Source organism: Plecotus auritus (genome assembly GCF_963455305.1).
Source record: "Plecotus auritus genome assembly, chromosome: 1".
NCBI classification, from domain to species: domain Eukaryota; kingdom Metazoa; phylum Chordata; class Mammalia; order Chiroptera; family Vespertilionidae; genus Plecotus; species Plecotus auritus.
Window position 1 is genome coordinate 159,187,094 of NC_137770.1, and position 22,923 is coordinate 159,210,016.

General features: G+C 51.5%; 1 protein-coding gene across 5 annotated transcripts in view; it reads right to left on the bottom strand.

Annotated features, from left to right (window-relative positions):
* Positions 1–4,934: 4,934 nt before the first annotated feature.
* Positions 4,935–22,923, bottom strand: part of PFKFB3 (6-phosphofructo-2-kinase/fructose-2,6-biphosphatase 3) — a 93,115-nt gene continuing 75,126 nt past the window's right edge. For 2 of the 5 annotated variants that reach the window (XM_080669549.1, XM_080669546.1), the window contains exons 6-17: positions 22,615–22,671; positions 20,279–20,403; positions 19,611–19,818; positions 19,069–19,215; positions 18,815–18,919; positions 16,139–16,268; positions 15,438–15,500; positions 15,245–15,309; positions 13,085–13,258; positions 11,489–11,511; positions 9,247–9,299; positions 4,935–7,591 (exon numbers count right to left, since the gene is read on the bottom strand). In XM_080669549.1, coding sequence (XP_080525675.1) covers positions 9,257–9,299; positions 11,489–11,511; positions 13,085–13,258; positions 15,245–15,309; positions 15,438–15,500; positions 16,139–16,268; positions 18,815–18,919; positions 19,069–19,215; positions 19,611–19,818; positions 20,279–20,403; positions 22,615–22,671 — 1,140 coding nt within the window. In that variant the 3' untranslated portion in view covers positions 4,935–7,591; positions 9,247–9,256. The remainder of the gene's footprint in view (positions 7,592–9,246; positions 9,300–11,488; positions 11,512–13,084; positions 13,259–15,244; positions 15,310–15,437; positions 15,501–16,138; positions 16,269–18,814; positions 18,920–19,068; positions 19,216–19,610; positions 19,819–20,278; positions 20,404–22,614; positions 22,672–22,923) is intronic. The other 3 variants (XM_080669550.1, XM_080669548.1, XM_080669547.1) reach the window with 2 other exon arrangements.

A 22,923-nucleotide genomic window follows, 5' to 3' on the forward strand; every position in this document is an offset into this window, starting at 1 on the left:
ATATCAAGTCATCAAATATCACGTTGTGCATATGAAACCAATATAATGTTATGTGTTAATTATTCCTCAATAAAAAAAAAAACTAATTTTTTTTAGGTTCTTATTTGGCGTGGGGTTGGGGGGAAGAAGAGTGCAAAAGAGTTTTGAGATCAAAATGTTGGGAAACTGCTGCACTAACTTATACTGCTTCAGTCATTCTAAATTCAAAACATTCCAACCTTTAACAAAAAGGTAGTGGAGGAAAGAAATCCCTGGGGGTATAGTGCCTGGATTAATCATTAAAGGAGCTTCTCTTTGTTGGGTGTCCTAGAGGTGTTTCCACTCTGGGGGCAATGCACTTTAGTAAGCACTTTGGGGTGGGTGAGGGCATTGCCTTCTGTTTGCAAAGCAGAGAAACTATTTATTGTGCATATAAGCAAACTTCCCAGACTGTTTTAGAAAGGGTGAATGTAGAAGCTGAGGCTCTGGAAACCTATTCCTCTAAAACTATCTATGCAAGTGTACCCATGGGAAAGTCTTCATGTAACCTAGGAATAAGGTTTCCCAGGATGCTGGTCTCCAGGCCCTATTTGGAAGAGATGGGAAGGGGAAAACACAGAACCTTAGATACTGGATATCTGGTAAAGAAACCTTTTATTCATTTGGTTGCAGAGATCTCTCTGTAGCCCCAGGAACACAAAAACGTTTTGCTAATTAGCATGTGACTCAGTCCAATTCCTGCCGTTGATGATCCATCCAGCAGGGCCTTGCCCAGCTCTGTGGCTCTCAGGCTGTGTGATTGCATCTGACAGACCTGGGGCTTTCCCCCAATTATGACTGAGAAAAATCCAGCAGGATCCCTGAGTTCTCCTAGTCTCCACACCTGCAAAGTAGGGATAACATTACCTACTTGGCATTTAAAGCACGTGGCACACATTATTAGATTAATATCTACCATTTCAGCGCTTACTCTGTGCCAGAAACTGTTAAGCGCTCTTCCTTTGTAAGATTTAGTCCTGACAAAAAGCCTGAAAAATAATTGTGGTATTTCTTTATTCCTAAGGAGAATTTTTGTCTACATTCAACACATCTAAAATTGAATTTGGTCTTGCATTTGATGTGCACGTGGTTTGTCCCATTTTGTACAAAGCTAATAAATTGATGATGCATCTTGTAATAAAAAATACAGTATGGATTTCCCCATTTTATGAATAGGGAACAAGTTAAAAAATATGAAGTAACTTGTTTAAGTCCACACATTTGGAATGTGGTGGGACAAAGAGGTGAAGCGTGAACCGTCCATCTCCAAGACCTGGGGTTGTTTCATTGATTCATCACTCCTGGCTGGCGCCTCTCCTCTCCCCGCCCCTGGATGCTACTACATAGCCAGGATTCAATGGAAAAGAATCTGGTCCCACCCAGACCTTGGGTGCCTCTTCTGCCCCTTTGTTCACCGAGTGTATTTGTCAGCATATCCCAGTGAGACATCTTTTGTTCAGTTAATCCTATATATCTGAGACAGAGTTCCTCTGAGGCCTGCAGCTTAAGTTTAGTCCTCAAAGAACTAAAAGTGGACAGCTTGCATTGAGCACTTATGCACAATGCAATGTTATAAAATATTTTACATATGGGAGACACTCCTCCACCCCACCCCCACCACCACTAGGTTTCTTTCTAACAGTCCACCAACCCAGCCTGCCCCTAATCATTTTATCCTATACGTGGAATCCAATGTGGCTAATGATCCCTGTGGGTGCAAAGGAGATGAGGCTTCTACCACCGACACCCACACTATTAAGTAGATCCAGACTAGAGAGTGGGCAAAGGGGTCCTCTTTAGTCCTAAGTGGTCAGAGTACCATGCTTTGAGGTGCTTCTGTTGTCTTTACAGAGGTTCTTTCAGTATCATCTTAGGAGTATGTCGGAACCTGTAGTTGAAACCAGTGTCTTTATAGATTACCTGGGCCATCAATACATTGACTGTGAAGACCTGCTCAGACTTTGAGAAAAACTAGATCTGAACCCACTCACATTGTGTTGAAAAATGTGAGCTCAAAATGAAGTTTAGAAAACAATCTTTAGGACTTAACTCCACCAAACATTCACTGTTTCATCTTTATTGTATTGTTTAAAATATTGAAACAGTGTGTGATAAGGATTAAATAAAAGCCTTTGTCCAGGTATCTAGAAGAATCTCATGTTTTTCTTATCCCTTCAGATGGGTCTCCAGTATATATTTTAGGATAATGGGTGGTGGTGTTGGTGTCAAATTTGTTGCAAATGTTTCTTAGTATTTTTTTCCCTTTTGCTTGATTTTTGATGACTTTGAACTTAAAATATTTACATTGTGAAATCTCACTATTTCCTTTGTATATTTTTTTTAAAATTTTTTTTTATTGATTTCAGAGAGGAAGGGAGAGGGGGATAGAAACATCAATGATCCCCTATTGGGGATTGAGCCAGCAACCCACAAATGTGCCCTTGACCAGAATTGAACCCGGGACCCTTCCATCCACAGGCCGATGTTCTATCCACTGAGCCAAACCGGCTAGGGCTGTAGTTTTTTATTGCTTTTAATCTTGATCGCTGTCCATCAAAAATTTAGACATTCACCAATATTTTTTCTCCTTTGTAATAGTCTGATTTTTTTTTTTTTTTAACATATAATAGGCCTAACCCTGGCCAGGTAGCTCAGTTGGTTAGAGCGTCGTCCTGGTACACCAAGGTTGTGGGTTTAATCCCCGGTCAGGGCACATACAAGAAGCAACCAATGAATGCATAAATAAGTGGAACAACATATCGATGTTTCTCTCCTCTCTTTCAAACCAATAAAAATTTTTTAACAATCATATAGGTCAAGATAGATGGTACAATGCTATGATCTCATTAGCTTTTTCTTCCCAAATAGTTGACCAATTCTTATAGTGGTACCATTTATTAAATAATTCCAAGTTAAGATATTCTTAACCATGCTGGTGAGGAAAATGGAAAGCGAGCCCAGGGCAAAGTGAGATGAGAATCAATCTGACTGGAGACTCCGATCAGCAGCACTGGCCTGTAGGAGGGGAGTGCTTGGGGTGAGGAATGCAGGCCCAGATCAGCCCCACTGCTGTGTAAGAACTGCTGCTGTTTGAAAGGGCTGGGGAGGCAGGGGGTGGAATCTACACTAATAAAAGAGAAACATGCAAATTACCATCACTCCACTACGCTACCAGCCAATCAGAATGAGTATGCAAATTAACCTGAAAACATGGCGGCAGCCCCGCCCCCCTGACGCTCAGGGCCTGTGGGGGTTGTAGAAGTTGGGCGCCAGTGCCTGAGGCTGGCTGCAGCCTGGGAGACAAAGAAGGCGCCTGTCCCATGATCCCAGGCCACAGCCAGCCAGAGAAGTTGCCCACACTGTATCCCAGGGAAGACGGAGAAGCTGCCCGCCTGAGGTCCAGGCGCCAGCACCTGCAGCTGGCTACAGCCTGGTAGACGGAGAAGCCACCCACCCCGCAGTCCCGGGCACCAGTACCTGCGGCTGGCTGTGGCCCGGGAGACGGAGAAGCCGCCCACCCCATGGTCCCGGGTGCCAGCACTTGTGGCTGCAGCCCAGGCGAAGCCACCTACCCACCATCCCCTGCAGCTGCAGCCAGCCTGGGCACCTATGGCTGACCAGAGGGAGGGAAGACCGGATCCCGGGTGCCTGTGGTCGGCTGGAGGAGGGAATCCTGGGTCCCGGATGCGGGGCCAAGGCAGAGGTAGTTAGGGGCAATCAAGCCAGCAGGGGAGCAGTTAGGGACAATCAGGCTGGCAAGCAGAAGTAGTTAGGGGCAATCAGGCAGGCAGGCAAGCGGTTAGGAGCCAGCAGTTCTGGATTATGAGAGGAATGTCTGACTGCCGGTTATCCCCTGAGGGGTCCAGATTGGAGAGGGTGCAGGCCGGGCTGAGAGACACCATCCCCCCCCCCCCCCCCCCCCGTGCCCTTGACCAGAATCGAACCCAGGAACCTTCCCCCGTGCATGAATTTCATGCACCGGGCCACTAGTGAAGGGAATAAAAACCGATGGGCATACTGTATACTGTAATGGTGGATACATATCAGTATGCATTTGTCAAAACCCATAGAACTGTACAACACAGGGTGAACCCTAGTGTACACTATGGATTCTGATAAACAACCATGTATTGATATTGGCTCATCAACTGTAACAGGTGCACCATGTTAACGAAATCATAATGATAAAAGGCCAAGAGGCGTCATGACCAAAACAACCAAACGACCGGTCACCATGAGGTGCATGGAGCACCTCTCAGGCCCTCCCCCGCGGACAATAGGCTCTGATCACAGCAAGGCTGTCAGTCGGTGGGTGGGCGGGGCACATGCGGGTGGGCAGGGCCACGTGATATCGCACGCTGGGCCTCTAGTATGTTAATAATAGGGGAGACTTTGTACAGGGACAGAGGAGGGCACATGGGAACTCTGTACTAGCTACTCTTTCCTATAAACCTGAACTGCTGTAAGAAATCAAGTCTCTTATTGTTATTTTAAAAGTTGACACAGCTTATTGTTTCCCAAAAGCTAGCACTAGGCAATCAGTATCTGCATGTCCTGTTTTAAGGAAGCAGTGCAGAGGGAGGTCAAGAACTGAGGGGTAGAAACTTGGTGTACTGACCAAAAGTGTCAATTAAAGATTCTTCTTGCCTAGCTGGTTTGGCTCAGTGGATAGAGCATTGGCCTGTGCACTGAAGAATCCTGGGTTCAATTCTGGTCAAGGGCACATGCTTGGGTTGCGGGCTTAGTCCCCAGTGTGGGGCGTGCAGGAGGCAGCCGATCAATGATTTTCTCTCAGCATTGATGTTTCTATCTCTCTCCCTCTCCCTTCCCCTCTGAAATAAAAAAAATATATTAAAAAAAAAGAAAAAGAAAAAAGATTCTTCTTCCCCCCAAAAAAGACCGGAAGTGCACTACAGTGTATTTCAATTGGGTATTTTATTGTTCTGGCAACTGCAAAATATACAAATTTCTGAAAGGCAGCCCCTGTGTGAAAGCCGGCACAGCTTCATCCCAGGTAATTAATTCAGACAAATATACAGAATGCAGAGAAGTCTTAAGTCGCACGTAAAAGGCCCCAAACCAACCGACAAACAATAAACCCAATGTAAGAGGTTTTCTATTTTCAAGCTCCCTTATACACATTAAATAAATAAATAGCACATTTGCTATCAAAATAATAAAAAAATAAATTTCAAGTATTACAAATGAAATCATCATTGGTGTGGTTCAAACAGTTTTTCTTCTCCCCCCAAATGAAGAGTTTTGTCCATGGTCTCAGGACAGAAAAAGGAGAGGGGTACACTTACCCAAAAACAAATATGCAAAGTTAAAAAAATTGGTCCCAGATATATTTTGTGGGGGGAGAGGGGGTGAGAGGCAATAAAGTAGCAGATGCTCCATGCCTGCAGCTCCCATACACCCTCCATCCAACGCCTCCTCAGAGGTCACCTCAGCAGCATCCTGCTCCTCCAAGGCTCCCTCCCCATCCATGTTCATGCCTATGCCCCACCCAGGCCCTCACAGCCATGTTCTGTGGGAGGCAAAGCCTCATTTATGTCTGTACCTACCTCAGGCTGTCCGAGGCGAGGGGTGTGCACCTTCATGCAGCCCCACTCAAATCGGCTATTAAGAGTCAAAAACCGGAGCTAGCTCTGACAACCAGGAAGAGAATTCCAGAAAGTGGGACACAATGAAGTCTTCCTCAAGAGCAGAACCACAGGCCCCTCTGCCTAAATATACGACCACCCTACAAGCACACACTCGTGTCAACTGGACACAGGATAGCGAGAAAGAGGGAAAATAACCCATCTTCAGTGGCACAGGATGTTACATACAGATCCTCTCAGGCAGACTGCCAAGTAAGGGACAGGGGTTGAGTGACTTGGTGTGAAAACCTCAAATTTTATTGTATGGTATCTGAAGCATGTCCCACTTCTCAAGCTCCTCTCAAGTAAAAATAGCTGTTCTCTCCACTTCCCACTCCTGCTGTCTCAGCCTGCCCACCCCTACTCTCAGCTAGCTCATAGGCTAAGCGGGGTGAGGATGTCAGGCTCAAAAGCAGAGGGCAGGAAAGGAACATGACCTTTGGCACCAGCTTTTAGAAAGATCCTTAAAGGGTCATTTGGACAAAAGCTGTCTCCAAACCGTTTCTTCTGGACCTCAGGACACCCTGTACTTGGAGGCAACAAGGAGATAGAAACTACAGGTATTTAGAATCACATGTTCCCCAATTCCTGCTCCAAATGCCCCCCCAAAAAATGTCACAGGTGCCACTAAGGCAAGAGAGAACATTTCCCGAGGAACCCAACACCATGCTCAGCATACAGCTGATGCTCCATGAAAACGTGCGGGAATGAGCGGACTCCTGCGGGAGGCCATGAACATAGCCTCTTGGAGGAAGTGGCCCAGAGCGAGGCCTGGCTTGGGCCACTGTCCCCCCCTGGGAAATATGGGAAGTGATGAACATCCTGAAGGCAGGAGGCTGGATCCTTGTTCTTCTCCATGCGGTCTCCCAAGGGATGTCTTGCAATGATCTGAGCTCTTGCTCCCAGCCATTTAACAGGGTTCCTCTGCGTTCCCCATCTCATGGGAATGCCTGACTCCCCACATTCCTCCAGAGCTCTAGCCCCCAAGGGCACAAGACCCAGACATCTAAATTCCTGAAGGGAAGGTGTGATTTTCAGGTCACATGTTCTGCCAGAAAAAAATCTGAAAGCAAAGCAGCCCCAGGGAAGCCATGTCTCACTCAGGTGCCGCTGGTCCAGGCCTGAGGCAGAGGGACCATGCAGCTCCCAGGGAGGGTGAGGCCCCAGCGCCATTTCCTCTTGCCAACACCGCCAGACTGTCCAACACCTTCAGCGGCTAAGCACAGACCTGGGACGGTGTGTAGACACGGAGAGGGTCACTGCTTAGCTGATGAGCAGGTCCCGCTCAGGGACTTCTGTCTGTACCTCCAGACTGGCTCTCTGGCTGGCTCCACTCCAGCAACTCGTCTTTTCTTCACAGGTCAACATTACAGGCAAAGATGCATCAACAAGCCTGATGAACGTTTTCTACGTCCCTGAACCGTCAGCAACTGGGACCTAGGCCCCTTTAATTTTAGGACTCTGAGACCACTGTCATCTTCCCAGCTGGGAACATTTCAGGCCAAGGTCACAGACACAAAACAAAACAGCACGAGGTGCCCAACGTCCCCTCCTCAGGGCCTTCTCTCACCTCCTCCACGGCTCATCGTCCTCACCAAGTCTTGTGGAGGGTCCGTGAGGCCACAGCCTGGACAGTGGGGAGAGCATGGGATGGGGGTGGCCGCAGAAGCATGGATTCTGTGCACACACAGGAAAGGTGTGCTGGGGTCTTGGCCGCCCAGGTGCTGCTGAGAGCAGAGGTTCACTTTGACCAGCAGACCCCTCTTCTACGTCGCCCAGCCCTTTCTGGGAGAAGTCGTTGGGATGGTCGGCCTCGGGCGGAGGGAAGAGCCCTACCTAAGCTGCGGGAACGGAAATGGAATGGAACCGACAGGTCTGCCTCAGTGTGTCTGGGAGGAGTCGACGCTGGTCTGGGAGCCATTCATGTTCTGTTTTCAGGAGAAAAAGGGTGGGGAAGGGGAACTGTTATTACCGTCGACTAGGTTTCCAAAGCAAGACTAAAGCCATGCCACTGAGACGTCAACCTCCCTCCCCCCAGACAGAAACACAACCCCGCAGAGCATCAGTAACCAAACTGGTGGCAGTTGCCCAGGGAGGCCCCAGGAACATGTGGAGGTTAAGGCCAGGGTCACACGGGAGAAGGGCCTCATGGCAGAGGAAGGAGAAGAGGCACAGCAGGCCGCTCTGTAGGTCAGAGCTGTCCTGGGGAGCAATGGGGCCAGCACCCTCCTCAGCTCACAGCCCTTGAGAGCCACGGGGCTGCCTCTGTCCCGGGAAGTCTTGTTGGCCACGCCAGGCAGAATATGCTCCAGGAGGCCCTCTAAACAGTATTAGGTTTCTCCTCCCCACTCAGCTCAAGCAGGGCCGCACACCTCAGCCCCTGGGATCCAGATCCTAGAAACACCAGCTCCGCAGCTGGAGCACAAGTGCCGGGAGCGGGCGGGACATGGGCGCTGTCACTAAAGCTCTCTTCCCATTCTCATAGAAGTAATCCCAGCCAGAAGCCTCACCTGTAAGAAGCTGGCCAGTACCAAAACCCCCTAAAAATGTTTTTTTAGCCCTGACTGGTTTGGCTCTGTGGATAGAGCATCGGCCTGCGGACTCAAGGGTCCCAGGTTCAATTCCGGTTAAGGGCATGTACCTTGGTTGCGGGCACATCCCCAGTAGGGGGTGTGCAGGAGGCAGCTGATCGATGTTTCTCTCTCATCTATGTTTCCAACTCTCTATCCCTCTCCCTTCCTCTCTGTAAAAAAAATCAATAAGATATATTTTAAAAAAAAGAATGTTTTTCTATCAGCTGGGGACAGGTGATGGCTGCCACCACACAGCAGCGATCTCTATAACCTCCTTAATTTACCCACCAAAAAGGAAGACACTTTTTAAAAAGTGTCCTCTCCCATCCTGAGTGCTTACAGCAAGATTGTCTTATAGGGCAGAGGTATAGAGTGGAACCCAGAGACACAAATATGCAAGGATCACCTGGGCCCACTCCCCTCCCCTGCAGAACGGAGGGCCCTGGTGCAGGAATCCCCGCAGATGAGCAGCCCGGGCTGGGAGCACTGAAGGCCAGATCTGAGCCTGCTCTCAGCTGGACTCAGGAGCCCAGGCAACCTGACCTCCAACTACAGCACTTCAGACAGTCTCTGTGTAGTGGGTGTCTGTTGGGGAAGACTCTGTAGCCTCGAAACCAGAGAGGACCCAGTCAATTTATGGGGTCGGAGCAAGGTGCTGCCCAACTGCCTCCAACCCGCCCTCACACACATGTCAAGCCTGACTCCGAGCACCCACAGATGGTGGTGATGAGACAATGACACTGGGGGCCGCAGGCACAGGCATTGTCAAACCATTCACTCATGGTGTCCCTGGCTCTGGACACATGGAAGGAAAGGAGGAAGCGAGAGAGGGCCCTCAGGACAATAGTGCTGCTCTTAAAAAAATCATGAGTTCTCTGGCATGGGGTGTATGAGTCACACACTTCACAATGGCCAGTCTTCACACAGACCAAGGCGCCCTGCCAGGCAGAGATGCCATGACTCAGAGAGATGCAGAGTGGACGGAGAGGGGCATGCACCGAGCCATTTACCTTTCCAAGGTTAATAAGGAGAAAACTTTGAGAAAATGTGACAGACAGTTCGTCTTTCAAGCATAGTGGGGGCAAAGGAAGAAACATGTTGGAAAAGAAAAAACAAAACACAACATCTTTAGTAGCATTTTGTTGTTAGTGTGCATTTGAAATTTCAAAGTCAAGGATGCACGGTGAATGGTTGGCCCCAAGCACAGGGAACAGCCCCCAGGACTACACTGGAGGACACCACATGGGCTGGGCCATCATGCTCGCTTTATTGGGAAACCACACTCACTGGCATCCTCCAGCCACAGCCCTTAAGATCCCAAGGGTTCCCCCACTCCCCAGTCTCTTGGTGCTCCTGCTGCTCATGAGAGGAAATGCCACTGGCCTGTGCAGAGGGAACAGGGGGCATCAAAACGCAGAGTGGAGTGCAAGCCAGAGCGCTGGACGTCCCCACCAAGGCACAGGACACCATCTCTCCCACCATTATAACTACCGGCCACAGGGCACTGGCTACGTGCCAGAGATTCTGTAAGTGCTACATTATCCAAACACCTCGTAATGTTCCTATCGCCATTTCACAGACGAGGAGGCTGGAGTCCTAGAATGGCACCACCTTGCCCAGAGTTCCCAAGAGAGAGATAGTAGAGCCAAGATCAAACCCGGCTCAGTGTGACTAACAATACATTTTGGGAACTGCAGCCCCAGACAAGGGCTCGTGCTCCCAGGCTGGGCTGAGCGCCGAAATCCCAGAGTAAACGCAGATGTGAAGGGTCCAGAGAACACTTGTTTGCTGAACTGGAGGGAGTCTAGCCAAAGGGACTGTTAGCCTTAGAGATGGGCACGTTCAGGCTTAGTAGGCAGGGCAAGTGTCCAAATGGCCCCCTCCAGCTGAGAGATTTCTTTCCTGGCAGCTCCAGGCCATGAGTCAAAAGAAACAGGAAATGCACAGATACATGGGGAGACTCCTAAAGCCTGAATTTCATGGACACGCCCACATTAAGTAAACACACCTCAGCCATGGGAAACAGCTGCATGGGAGAGGCCGCAAGAGCTAAAAAGATCAAACAGCTCCAGGCAGTGCCCCACCTGTGGTAAACATCTGGTTCCCAAGGCAGGGGCAGGGGAACAGTATGGTGACTGTTCCCAGAAACCAGCCCAGAGAAAGCAGCCAGCCTCAGGACAGGGAGGCCTGGTCAAGTCCTGGTCCTGCCACTCACTGGCTGACCGGGGCCCTCGTCTGGTAAACGGGATAGTAACTGCCCTCAGACGTCCCGGGGTTATTTTAAGGATCAAAGACAGGAGGTATGTGCAAGCACTACAGGTGGTGCCACCTAATCTAAGCGCCAAACAGCTCCTGTTTTCCCAGAGCAAGCCGAGCTCTTAAGCTTATCAGGCTGACCTCCTAAAGGCCTTTGGCTTCGGCATGAATTGGGGGAGGTGCCCTAATCAGCAAAAGGGATCACGGTTAGGTGTGATCTGAGGGGTTGGAGAGGGTGATATTTCGTGGTGGCTGTTCTGAAACTGTAATATAAAGGCCTCGGTTCCTTCTGTAGCTGGGGACCACCGGAGCACTGGAAACACTCGAGCTGACACTTAACCAGGACTTTCTGCAGAGAGCTCTGGCTGCAGGAAAGGGGAAACCAAATGGGTCTGACTCGAAAGCTGCCCCAATCCTGAACAGGACTATTAAGGCTGTGCAGGTTCCCATACAGGACAACCTGATCCAAAACAACAGTTTCCAATCAGACCTCTCCAAAGTGTGGGGGTCCTGGAGCCCAGGGGGTGAGGGGGAGGGGAGGGAGTCCCTGCCAGGACAAGAGGGAGAGGCTGCAGTGTCTCCTTCTCTGTTTTGCAGATTAGGCTCTGGGTAAACGTTCCCCTAGGAATGAAAGGGCTCTCCTAGGGGAGACACAGAATTTCAAATAATAGTAGCAGGCAGAAGACTTAGCTCACCACCAAAATCTGATGCCAAGGGGAATAAATGAGAGTTAGCACTAACAGTAACACAGGGCGCCAAGAGGGAGTGAGGAGCCAGCTGTGGCAGTGACAGGAAAACAGCTAGGCCGTAATTACTTTTGTGTCTTGTGCTCTATATTCATGAATCCCACCTCTCCCTCTTCCAGTGGCCATCTTGCCTCCTTCATATTTCACAAAAACTGTCATTAACCTCAACATTTCAGCAGACAGAAGGCCAAACTGGCAAGCAAGGAGAAAGAGGTGCTAGCAGCAAAACCATACAGAGAAAAATACTTACAAACAGGCTTTCCCTAGCAAAGGCTGCAGAGAGAAAAGGTTGAGAGAGAGGTCAGTAGACGGACAGGGTACAAGGCCCAGGTTGTGTGAAATCAGGATTCCTCTGCTGGGACTCCCAGCCTGGCCCAGTTTCCAGACTCCCTGAGGATTCAGCTCAGCAGCCCTGAAGCACTGTCCTGCCAAAGTTGGGAGAGCCCCAGCTATGCATCCTCCGTGACTGGGGATAGTGCAGCCCCACACACCCACCACCGAACCCAGCCCAGGCCAGTCCCTACAAGTGTCGGTGACAGGAGCCTCTAAACTTCCAACTATGACCCCACAGTTTACACCAAAACAACATCATAGACATGCCACGTAGAACTTCAGTTGTTTTCATAAAACAAAACAAAACAAAAAACCCTCTCATTTTAGACCTAAAAGGAGTATTAATTAGATATCTCCAAGTCCTACCCCCTCATTTGGAAAGCTAAGGAGATTGAAGGCCAGGGAGGGATGTAACCTGACAATAAAATCCTACAGTTAGTGCCAGGGGCAGACACTGTGCTCGATGCTCAGCACTTATTCCCTCATTTGATCTGCTATAGCAGTTGGCGCTACTCCATTCTACAGATGAGAAAACCGAGGCCTGAAGAAGTTCAATGACCGGCCCAAGGCTGCACAGCACTTTTCCCCACATCCCATTTCCAGACACCACAGGATTTAAATGAGCTTCAGGCAAAATGCAGGGAGGATACAGGCCTTAGTGCCAAACTCTTAGACAAATCCAATTCAAAGTTAGCCGTGACTTATTTGTAAGAAATAGGCCTGGTGGGTGGAGGTGGGGGAAGACCCTGGGTGGGACCCAAATTTGTGCCCAGAGATTTCTATGTCTCACAGATTCTTCACTGTCATTGAAGGAAAAAGTGGTTTTCTAAAAACAAATCCTAATTTGTTCGCCCAGTAGCGAAGATCTTTCAGCCTTTAATCTTCCCAGGGAATAAAGTGAAGTCTAGTTGGATTTTTGCTTTTGGCTTTTCCACTACCTGCCGAAGTAACTGCCGTGAGAACGTGGCTGTTTCCAGACCATCCAGCCCTGGAGTTGGGCTGCCCAGGTTCCCTCTGGGCCATGCGGGCTCCGGCTGAGGACATTCTCCGAGGGCCCCCTTCGACTACCGCTTTTCCACAACGGGGAGCCACGGAGAAAGGAAGGAGAAATTCTCAGCCATGGGCCTGGGACAGACAGGACGTCCTCAGGCCACGCAGAAGCCAACGGCCCAGAGCTGCATGGAGACTTCCACACTAGGGGCTGCCTTCCACTCTGCTTTCAAAACCTATCCACCAACGTGAGTAGGACACAGACACCTCCATCTCTCCGGCTCTGCCCGGCTCTGCCCAGTGAAGGGAACCTCCTCAGAAAGCAGCTATGCACGCTCACAGCCATGGTCAGGACGGACCTGACGGGACCTCCAGGATGTTATAAACTTCAGACGCTATCTCGTGTTCTTCCCCTCCCCCACCCACAGGCAGGCGTGGGTCTGAGGCTATGGTGGCACCCAGGGGCATCTCCCCATCCAGACAGGAGACACGACGGCCAGGAAGGAAAAGGGGGGTCACGCACTTGTCCAGGCAGCTGCGCGGGCACCTCCGGGGGCAGGCAGTTGGGCAGGGCAGCGGAGGCAGAGGCCACATGCTCCTCAAAGCTGTTGATGCGAGGCTTTTTGGTGGGCTCGGGGCTGGCTAGTGGGGTGACACTATTGCGTCTCATGAGTGGGTTAGGTCCCTTCTTTGCGTCCTAAGCGAGACAAAGACAAAAGAGAGAAGGCGACAGTTACACGGAGAGGGGAGGTAAATAAGCCAAAAAAAAAAAAAAAAATCAAACCCAATCAAAATACATTTCTCTGCTTCTGGAGTTTACTGACAGGACAAGACCAGCCAAAGTGAATGGCCCTGGGACCACAGGGTGCCATTCTGTCTTGCATCTCCCAATCGACAAAGGATGATCTCCACCTGAGGCCCTTTTCCAGATCATTCCAAGACACCCACCCAGATAAGCTCGACGTTCACAAAGCAGACGAGGGGAGAACAGTAGGACCAGTTCTCACAGTCATTCAGTTACAGCAGACAACGAGGTGGGAGAGAAGGGCCTTGCTGCCAGCCTCCCAGGAGAGACGTGGAGGGGAGAGAGGCCTGGGCATGAGCTCGGGGAAGGGGACAGGACGGCAGGACAGGAGGGCAGGTGGGAGGTGTCGGTGCTGTTTGCCCCCGTACTGACCGAGAGCCAGGATCTGCAAAGCAGGCATGGAACAGCTCCTGCGTCCGCACTACACCCGGCTCAGGACAGGAAAGGCGGGTTCCAAAGCCAGCCAGGAGACACAAGACCAGAGGGAGGCAGAAACAGCCAGCCAGAGCCAATCACTAGCCTTCTGACCAAGTGACAATGCGATTGGAGCGATCCCCGTGGCCTGTCACTAGAGCTCGTCACCCAGGAGGCTGAGTTGGAGTCTGTCTCCACCAAGGACTTGCCCCAGTTCTGCACAGTGTTCAGGGACCATCAGAGCCCCGTGCAGCCGAACCCTGATGCTGGGGGGGTCAGGCTGGGAGGCTGCTCGGCACAGAGCCAGAGGAAATGCAGCATCCGCCACCCACAGATGTCCAGAGAGGAGGGTCACAGAGCCAGGGGATGCTGCCCTCCTGCGTTTCAGTCAACCAGCCAGGCAACTGCCGGTGGAAGCCAGGGTTTTAATGCCAAAATCTGGTCAAGCTCCCAGGGAACAGGAAAGTCCCCTGTACAGACGGGAATGTCATACTCGGTGAACAGGAAAGTGTGGGACTGATGCTGACAAAGCAACACATTTCGACAGTTTGTACGAAGTAAATTCCAACTTTCTTCCATGACGTACACGTGGGCAGAAAGTGGCTCTGCCCTGGGGAGCCCGCCAGGCCGAACACCAAATCTCAGACCTCCCAGGGGCCGATCGGATACCACCAGGCACTGCTGTCTCCTGGAAAAGTTTCCACCCACCATCCCTCCTGTCTCTTATTTCCAAATCATAGGTTTCTCCACCCGGCCAGCATGGCTCAGTGGTTGAGTGTCAACCTATGAACCAGCAAGTCATGGTTGGATTCCCGGTCAGGGCATATGCCCAGGTTGCAGGCTCGGTCCCCAGTGTCGGGCATGCAGGAGGCAGCTGATCAGTGATTCTCGAATCATTGATGTTTCTATCTCTCTCTCCCTCTCCCTCTCTGAAATCAATAAAAAATATGTTTTAAAAAATATAAGTTTCTCCAGTCCCACTTCCCTTTTCACTATTATCCTTTCCTGGTAATTCTGCACCTACCCACAAAGCGGTGACCATTTTAACCAGTGGCCCTGGAAACTGAAAGCAGTTTTTAGCTGCCTCAAAGGAAAAGGCAACATATGTGTGCTGTGGCTACAGTTAAAGAGCAGAATGTGTCTCCCTCGTTGCTACTCACTTCTTGGTCAAGGAGAAATGGGGGAAGAAAGCATGGAAAGAGAAAAAAGAAGACGGCAAGAAGCCACAAGAAAGACAGGGCAGGAGCGCACAGATGCTGAGAAAAGGGAGGGGAGAAAGTCACCCAGGCCCTCCTGGTTCCAACAAACTATCTCCGTGAGAACAGAGACTTCCTTCAGCGTTTACAGGCAACACAATACTAGGGACTTCCCAAGAGCTCACACGTATGGGTCCCGCCCCGACAGTCCTCGGGATGGAGTACAGGAAGGGGTGCTAAAGGGTGGATGCCCGAAGCTTCCCCTCACCTCTGACCTCTCCCGGTGTGTGTTCACGGACTCCACATTCAGGTAGATGGATTCTACACGGCAGCCTGGCCGGGGGAGAGAACAGCTCATGGTTAAGGGGACAAGCCGCTTGCAGCCCCGCAGGCACCAGGAAGCCACCATCCCAGGGCGGCAGGGCTCACGCAGGTGGCGCAGCCTGCGTCACCACACTCACCATAAGCGACTGGCGTCAGCTTCAAGACGGTGTGAAGGGGGCATCTCAGGTAAGGCATTTCCTCTGAAAAGATGAGAAAGGGCCCCACGATCAGACATGAGACTTAGGGATGGATATTCCCAGGCCCCCAGTGAGAGCTCGGCCAGGTCGGACCCTCAGCGGCATCTCCCTGGCCCCACCCCTCACACAGGCCCTCCTTGAAGGTAGACAGCCCTAGAAAAGACACCTAGCCCAAAGAACAAAATCAGAACACACCCCAAACCCGCTCTCACAGAATGAGTTATAGTTTTTAAAAAAAAAAAAAGCGTGTCAGGATTCAGCTGAACCTCTGGCTGACTCAGACTTAAATTTTTCAGTTTTCTGGGCTATTTGTTCATTAGAGGGGGGCTGCAGAGACGAGCTGGCCCCTCCCACCTGGCCCAAAGCCACTGAGTGGACGAGGACTTTCAGGGGCTGTGAATGAAGCTGTTGGCCCACCATGCCTCACGTCCTGCTCTGACGGTTCCCAGGGGCTGGCCTGAGGGCCCTCAGAGGCGGGGCCCTTCCTAGCCCGCAGAAGCACAACAGCAACCTGCGCAGGTCGGGTAAAGCAGGACCAGGTCCGCTGCTACCCCAAACTCAGAGGTCATTTTCCCCTCCTCCTTTCAGGATGGCAACCAGCTCCCAGCCCCCTACCCCAGGATGCTTTGGGGATACAGCACCTGCACTCTTATCCAGGAAGTAGGCCAGCAGGCAGCGCAGGACGGCCTGGTGGCAGATGACCAGCACATTCTCCTGCCGCTCCAGCTCCATGATCACTGGCTCCAGGCGCTGGACCAGGTCCTGATAGGACTGCAAGATGGAAGGACAGAGGGACAGGCGCTGTGCTGGAGCCGTACATACAGGAAGGCAAGATCTGGGCCACCTTGGCCACCCCTCGCTATGAACTAGAGGACATACGATTGATCAGTCAACACCCAGGCGTGTCTTAGTGCTGCTGCCTATGGGTCCTGGGAACCCACCTCAGCGGGCTCCCTCGGAAAGGGAAATCGCCCGTGTGTTGCCGAGGATGTGGAAAAGCGATCCTGAGGACACTGGCCTGCACCCTCCCTCTCTCACCGCTCCTTCCCTTTCCTGACCCTCTGCAGGGGGAGTGAGGACTGAAGTCCGACACACGCTGCAGCATGGATGAACCTCGAAAATGGTACACTAAGTGACAGGAGCCAGACACCGAAGCCCACATACTGTATAATCCCATTTATATAAAACTAGTGGCCCGGTGCACGAAATTCATGCAAGGGGGGGGGGGTTCCCTCAGCTCAGCCTGCACCCTCTCCAATCGGGGACCCCTTGGGGGATGTCTGACTGCCGGTTTAGTCCTAATCCCACAGGGATCTCGCCCCCAACTGCTCTCCCCTGCCTGCTCACAGGAATTGGGCCTAAACCAGCAGTTGGACATCCCCCTCACAATCTGAGACTTCTGGCTCCTAACTGCTCACCTGCTTGCCTACCTGATCGCCCCTAACTGCCTCTGCCTGCCTGCCTACCTGCCTGCCTGTCTGATCGCCCCTAACTGCCCTCCCCTGCCGGCCTGATCTCACCTCCAAATGCTCTCCCCTGCCAGCCTGATCTCACCCCCAACTGCCTCTGCCTGCCTGATCACCCCTAACTGCCCTTCCCTTGTTGGCCTGATCTCGTCCCCAACTGCCCTCCCCTGCAAAGCCTGGTCTCACCTCCAATTGCCCTCCCCTGCCGGCCTGGTTGCCCCCAACTGCCTTCCCCTACCAGCCTGATCTCTTCCCCCAACTGCCCTCCCCTGCTGGCCTGATCTGGCCCCCAATGGCCCTCCCCTGCCGGTCTGGTCTCGCCCCCAACTGCTCTCCCCTGCCTGCCTGATTGCCCCCAACTGCCTCTGCCTGCCTGCCTGATCACCCCTAACTGTCCTCCCCTGCAGGCCTGATTTCGCCCCCAACTGCCCTCCCCTGCCGGCCAATTTGGTTCTGATTGGTCGGTTTCTATGTCAGTCAGTGTCAAAAGCTCTGCCTCCTAGGCAGCCATTGGCTCCTCACAGTTCACCCAGATTTGGTTCTGACTGGTCGGTTTCTATGTCAGTCAGCGTCTCCGGGCCTATCTCCGAGCCTGATCAGAGAGGTGGGGCTGATCAGCAGCCCCCGCGGAGGCCCGGAGAGAAACAGAGGTGTGGCTGCTGGTGAAGCCCGGAGAGAAAGAGAGAGGCAATGGCTGATCAACAGCTGCCACGGAGGCTGCAGATCAGACCCTGCCTCTCTCTTTGGGCCTCTCTCCAGGCCTGATCCGCAGCACCCTCAGCAGTCAGTGCTGGGTCGCCACAGCAATCCAGCACTGACTGCAGAACTGACTTCCGGCTGATCAAGACTTCGGTCGTTTTGGACGTTACGGACCCTGGGTTTTTATATATTAGGATACCCAGAACAGGCAACTCCACAGGAAACAGATCCGTGGCTGCCAGGAGCTGGAGGTAGGGGAATGGAGACTGACCGCTAAGAGGTTGGGGTTTCTTTTTGGAGTGATGGAATGTTCTAGACTTAGTGGTGATGGTTGCATGGTATTGTGAATATACTAAAAAATCACTGGATTACATACTTAAAAGTGGTTAAAACAGTGAGTTTTATGGTATGTAAATTTTATGTCAATAAAAATAAGTTGAAAAAGGCCTCTCTGCTGTCCTCCTTCCTTCTCTTACTAATCAGGTCCCAGGAAAGAGGGCCAGGGTGACACAAAAGGATAGCACCTAGGGCTATGGGGAAACTGAGTCGACAGGCCCCAGATGGGCAGGGCTCCCACTAGGTGTCACCTGCTGTGGACCCCCAGAGCACCACCTGCATTCCAGACTCTCTGACTAGGGCTCTAAGCAGCTGCTCACTCGGCCGAAGTGAGCTACATACGGCCTTTGGGGACTGCCCGCATCAGGGCCAATTCAGTCAGCACAGTGACTTGCGATGGCGTGTCTGCATCTCGCCTGCGGTCAAGGGGAGAACCCTCGCACCAAGGGAATAATCACCCACCACTGCTGTTCCTTCCCATACTTGTGTGTGTCATTAGAGAAACACATCTCTCACTGATGCTCATGGTACTTCCCTTGGAGCTGTCTACAGATTCAGTGTAGGAAGACCCGATTCAAAGGTGAAAATGCCAGGAACAAGCATCAGAACAGCACGTAGCTCACTGTGTGCAATCGGTTACCAGTAATGGTCCATCGGGGTGCCCAGCGGCCCTCTCTTGGCCAAGCCCGACACCGCGGACCCTGAAGGGCCGTGGTGAGCTCCACCAGGCACAGCACACAGCAGCTACACCTGACCATTGCTCGCCGAATGGACAATGATCCTAGGAGGAAGGGACAGCAGTGCCAGCACACGTACCTCCCCAGTGGGGTACCGGTAGTAGTACTTGTCCTGCTCGCGCAGAGCATACTCCTCAGGGTAGGTGTCCTTGATCTCCTCGTAGGTCATCTCCTCACAGACACCCTGGAGAAAACACCCAGTCACCTTGAGTTGGTCAATACACACATGTGGTCTGAAAGGGCTCTCAGGATCTACAGCAGATTCGGCAAGAAGAGGCTTCCTGGCCCTCTCGCTCCTGCCCCCAAACGGCCATAGCCAGACCCAGAACTCACAGCGTCGATTTCATTGAGCGCTTTCCACTGTTCATAGGGAAGCTGAAGGGCTTCTGCCGTCTGGATGGTGCTCTTCAGCTGGCTGGCCCACACCTTGAGGTCCTTCAGGTTCTGCTCCTCCACAAATTTGCTCAGGGCGTTGGCAAACTGAGGGCAGGGACAAGAGAGACACATTGGACTCCAGGCTCCTATGCCCCCTGGAGAGGCAGTGCAGGGCTTGTTCCCTGCACTGGGGACCGTCACTTGGTTGTCATTAGGATGGTGAGGAGGAGACAGAGAGCAACTGAGGAGCCACCTCCCACACACCGTCCTTACAGCCCTGGAGAACTCCCTTCCCATACACACAAACACAAGCACACACACAGGAACACACACATACATACAGAGATGCATACACATACACTCACACACACACAAATGTAGACATATACACGCAGGGGCACACAGACACACACAGAGATACACACATACACATACACATACACATACACACTCACACCCCACCCCTCAGCCCTGTACCTTTCCCCCTGTTCCCCTCCTACCTTCCTGCCCCTGACGGACAGGCCTGAGTCCCCTCCGATCTTCCCCTGGAGGTTGTGCTCGCTCTCTCCGTGCCGACACAGGTAGATGGTGCGGGGCTGCACGTGGATGTTCATCAGGTAGTACACAATTCGGCTCTGAATGTGGTCCTGAACTCTGTTCACCAAGAACCGCCGGCCCACGTCAATCACCTTGATCAAGGACAGGTCCCTGCAGAGGAAGGCAGCCAGCAGGTCAGAACCCGCTCCCCCCATCAGCGCAGCACCCAGCTGGGGCCAAGGGCAGAGACTGGCCCCAAGAGAAGCACACCGTCTGGCTGTATGTTCCCGGAGGGCACAGTCTGCATCTCTGTGATCTAACAGTGAGTTTGTAACTCACACAGCAGAGTGTGTGGTCGAGAGGCTGACGGCCTCCCGGAAGAGGGGGAGAGAAAAGCAAAAGAAGGGAAAGAAAATAGAGGCAGTACCAAAAGGACCCAGCCACTGGCTGAATATTCACCTCCCGCACTGCTACATAGTTAGTATCTGAAACAGTTACACTGGACATGCAGTGAAGAATTTTTTTCAAATATTTTAAGAGAGTTCTTGAAAGTATCCAGGAACAACTGCACTGTGGGAACTTAAAAGCTTCAAAGTAGGTGATTCAGAGAGGATCCCCTCCGAAGAACTACCTGTCACATTTGTCAGGGTCGAGGGGCTGATAGCTGGCTTCATAGCAGTTAATTCTCTTCATGAAGTCCTCCATGGCCTCTGCTGAGTTGCAGTCTTTGTAATCCGGGCTGGAGATTTTCACTTCCTGTAACACCACAAAGAGGCAGCTCATGAATCATGCTGGAGACTTTCTGCTAAACTGAAGCAGGATTTGGGGCAGGCAATCAGGGAAAGCACAGACAGCCTTGGAATAATGATGATCCGAACCAGTGTTTAAGGGAAAAAGAAAATACACTAGTGCTGAGTCATAACCCGACAATTACGCGGGGAGGGCACCACGGTAGACAAAGGATCGCTGACTGGAGGGACAGAGACGGGGGACCCACAAGGAGTCCAATGAACACCTCTGAATGGGCCACGATTCGGGATCAACCCAGTAGGCATGTCACCTTCAGCATCCCAGCCCTCAATAACTGAGCTCCGTGTAAGCACCTGTGACATTCTCCACACCAAGAACAGGCTTCCGGTTAGCAAAGCTGCCTCTGGTGCTGCTGCGCTGGGTGTCAGGCAGGACGCTTCCTCCACCGCCCATGGACAGACAGCAACCAGTCCATGATCAGCACTTTTCTAACCCAGGCCCCGTTCCTTCCAAGGTTCACTCTTATGGGAAGGAGATGGAGGAGAATCAACTCTCGAGCCTGCCATCTCCTCCTCTACGTGAACAATAGGTCTGAGCAACCTGGCAGAGTGTAGGGAACATCTCTGAATTTTTTAATGCATGTGTCCTTTTCCTCAACAACTACCACAGCCACAAAAGAGAGGCAGCTACTCTTTCAACACCCGAGTCCAGTGGGGAGTTGGTGTTTCATGGTGCAGAGTTTCAATGTGAGAAGATGAAAAAGTTCTAGAGCTCGATGGTGGTGGTTGCACAATCATGTGACTATGCTGAAGGCCATGGAACTGATCCCTTAAAAACAAATCTTTTCTCCCAGCACAGCCACCCACACAAAGAGGACAGTTAAGCTGCAAAGTCGCTTTGAGGCTTAATCAGAGAAAGAGCCTTCTGAACATGGGAGGTCGGGGCGAGTGAGTCCTGGCCACACACACGGTGACAGCTGCTCACCGGGAAGCGTGACTTTGCAGCGACTCTGTCCTTTACTACCAAGTGGGGCTGGTAGAACCAAACCAGAGAAATACAGCAAAACCCTTTGTTTAGATTACAACAACTTCTGTTTCCTCGTCCTTTGAGCCTCTTCCGCTGAAACCACTCTGGGCTGATTTTCCACAATTTGAATAGCCCTTCCTGAACTATGAACTCACTTCTTAGAAATGCGTGTAAATATTCCCACTGCCTTGGAGAACATGCCCAATACCAGAAGCTCATGAGCATTCAGCAGCCTTTTAAAGATGCACACTTATATGTAGCAATACCACGCCATGCCCTGCAGCAATACCAGACCTGTTGCTCTGTATAGCAGTGTCTTATTCTGATATTTGAGCTAGACAGAAAATTATCTAGAAGGTGACTTGTGGTAAAGTCTTCACAGTAACTGTTTGTATTTACAATATACTGTTATCAAGTGATACAATTTCAGAATTAATCAAATTAAGCTGCCAATTACCCTCAGTTTATGCGGGCAACCTTCTCTTGGCACAGGGAGAAGAGGAGGATATGCTGTAGATTCACCAGCAGGAAGAGAGTTTGACTACTTCCATGCTTGCCAAACTGGGAACTCTGCCTTTAGTCCACTGAGTCCTACGGCCGTTGTCAATCCACAACCACTTACCTGCCTGGAGGGCTGAGCTGCCCCTTGCCCTAAGCAACCCCATCACCACCCAGCCACCAAGCTACTGCCACCCCCAGAAACTGTTCCCAGACGCTGCCTTACCTCCCATGTGCCACAATGAATGCTTTCTGCAGACTGTCTGAAAGGGCCCGGGATAAAGCCAGGCCAGATCGCAGAACATGCTTCTAAGTTAAATACCACTCTGCACTTCTGGCCTCCCTGGATCCCACCTCCCAGACAATATCAACAACAAGCTGAGAGGCAGCCGTGGGCAAACTACGGCCCGCGGGCCGGATCCGGCCCGTTCGGCTGTTCTATCTGGCCCGCGGAGCCGAAAGAGTGGAGGGTTCTCTTGCTCTCCCCTCCGCTCCTTTACTTTGAATTTATATTAGTTCACACAAACACTCCATCCATGCTTTTGTTCCGGCCCTCCGGTCCAGTTTAAGAACACATTGTGGCCCTCGAGTCAAAAAGTTTGCCCACCCCTGGTAGATACTTCTCTGGGCCTGACCTGGTTCCCTGCTTTTCTCAGACTCTGCTACTAGAGTGGGGGTCCTGCGTTGTCTTACCCTAATATTGGAGGCCACAACTGTAGGGTCATCGCACACTGACTCGATAAAAAACACCTGGGAAGAAGAGAGGCAGAAACGTTAGGAAGCAATAAATGCGGTAACGCAAAGGGCCAACTTTGGTATCACTGTAATGCCATCACCATATGTGAGGAGGAATGACACTGCTCACAAATCCTCAAAACATAAAAAAGGAACCACTCACTCAATCTCAAGTCCTTCCCCAACGGAGAGATGCCTCCCTCCACCCCACCAGTCATAGTAAAACTAAGAGCCAGCGCCAGGAAGGCCCTATCTACATGTGGCAAA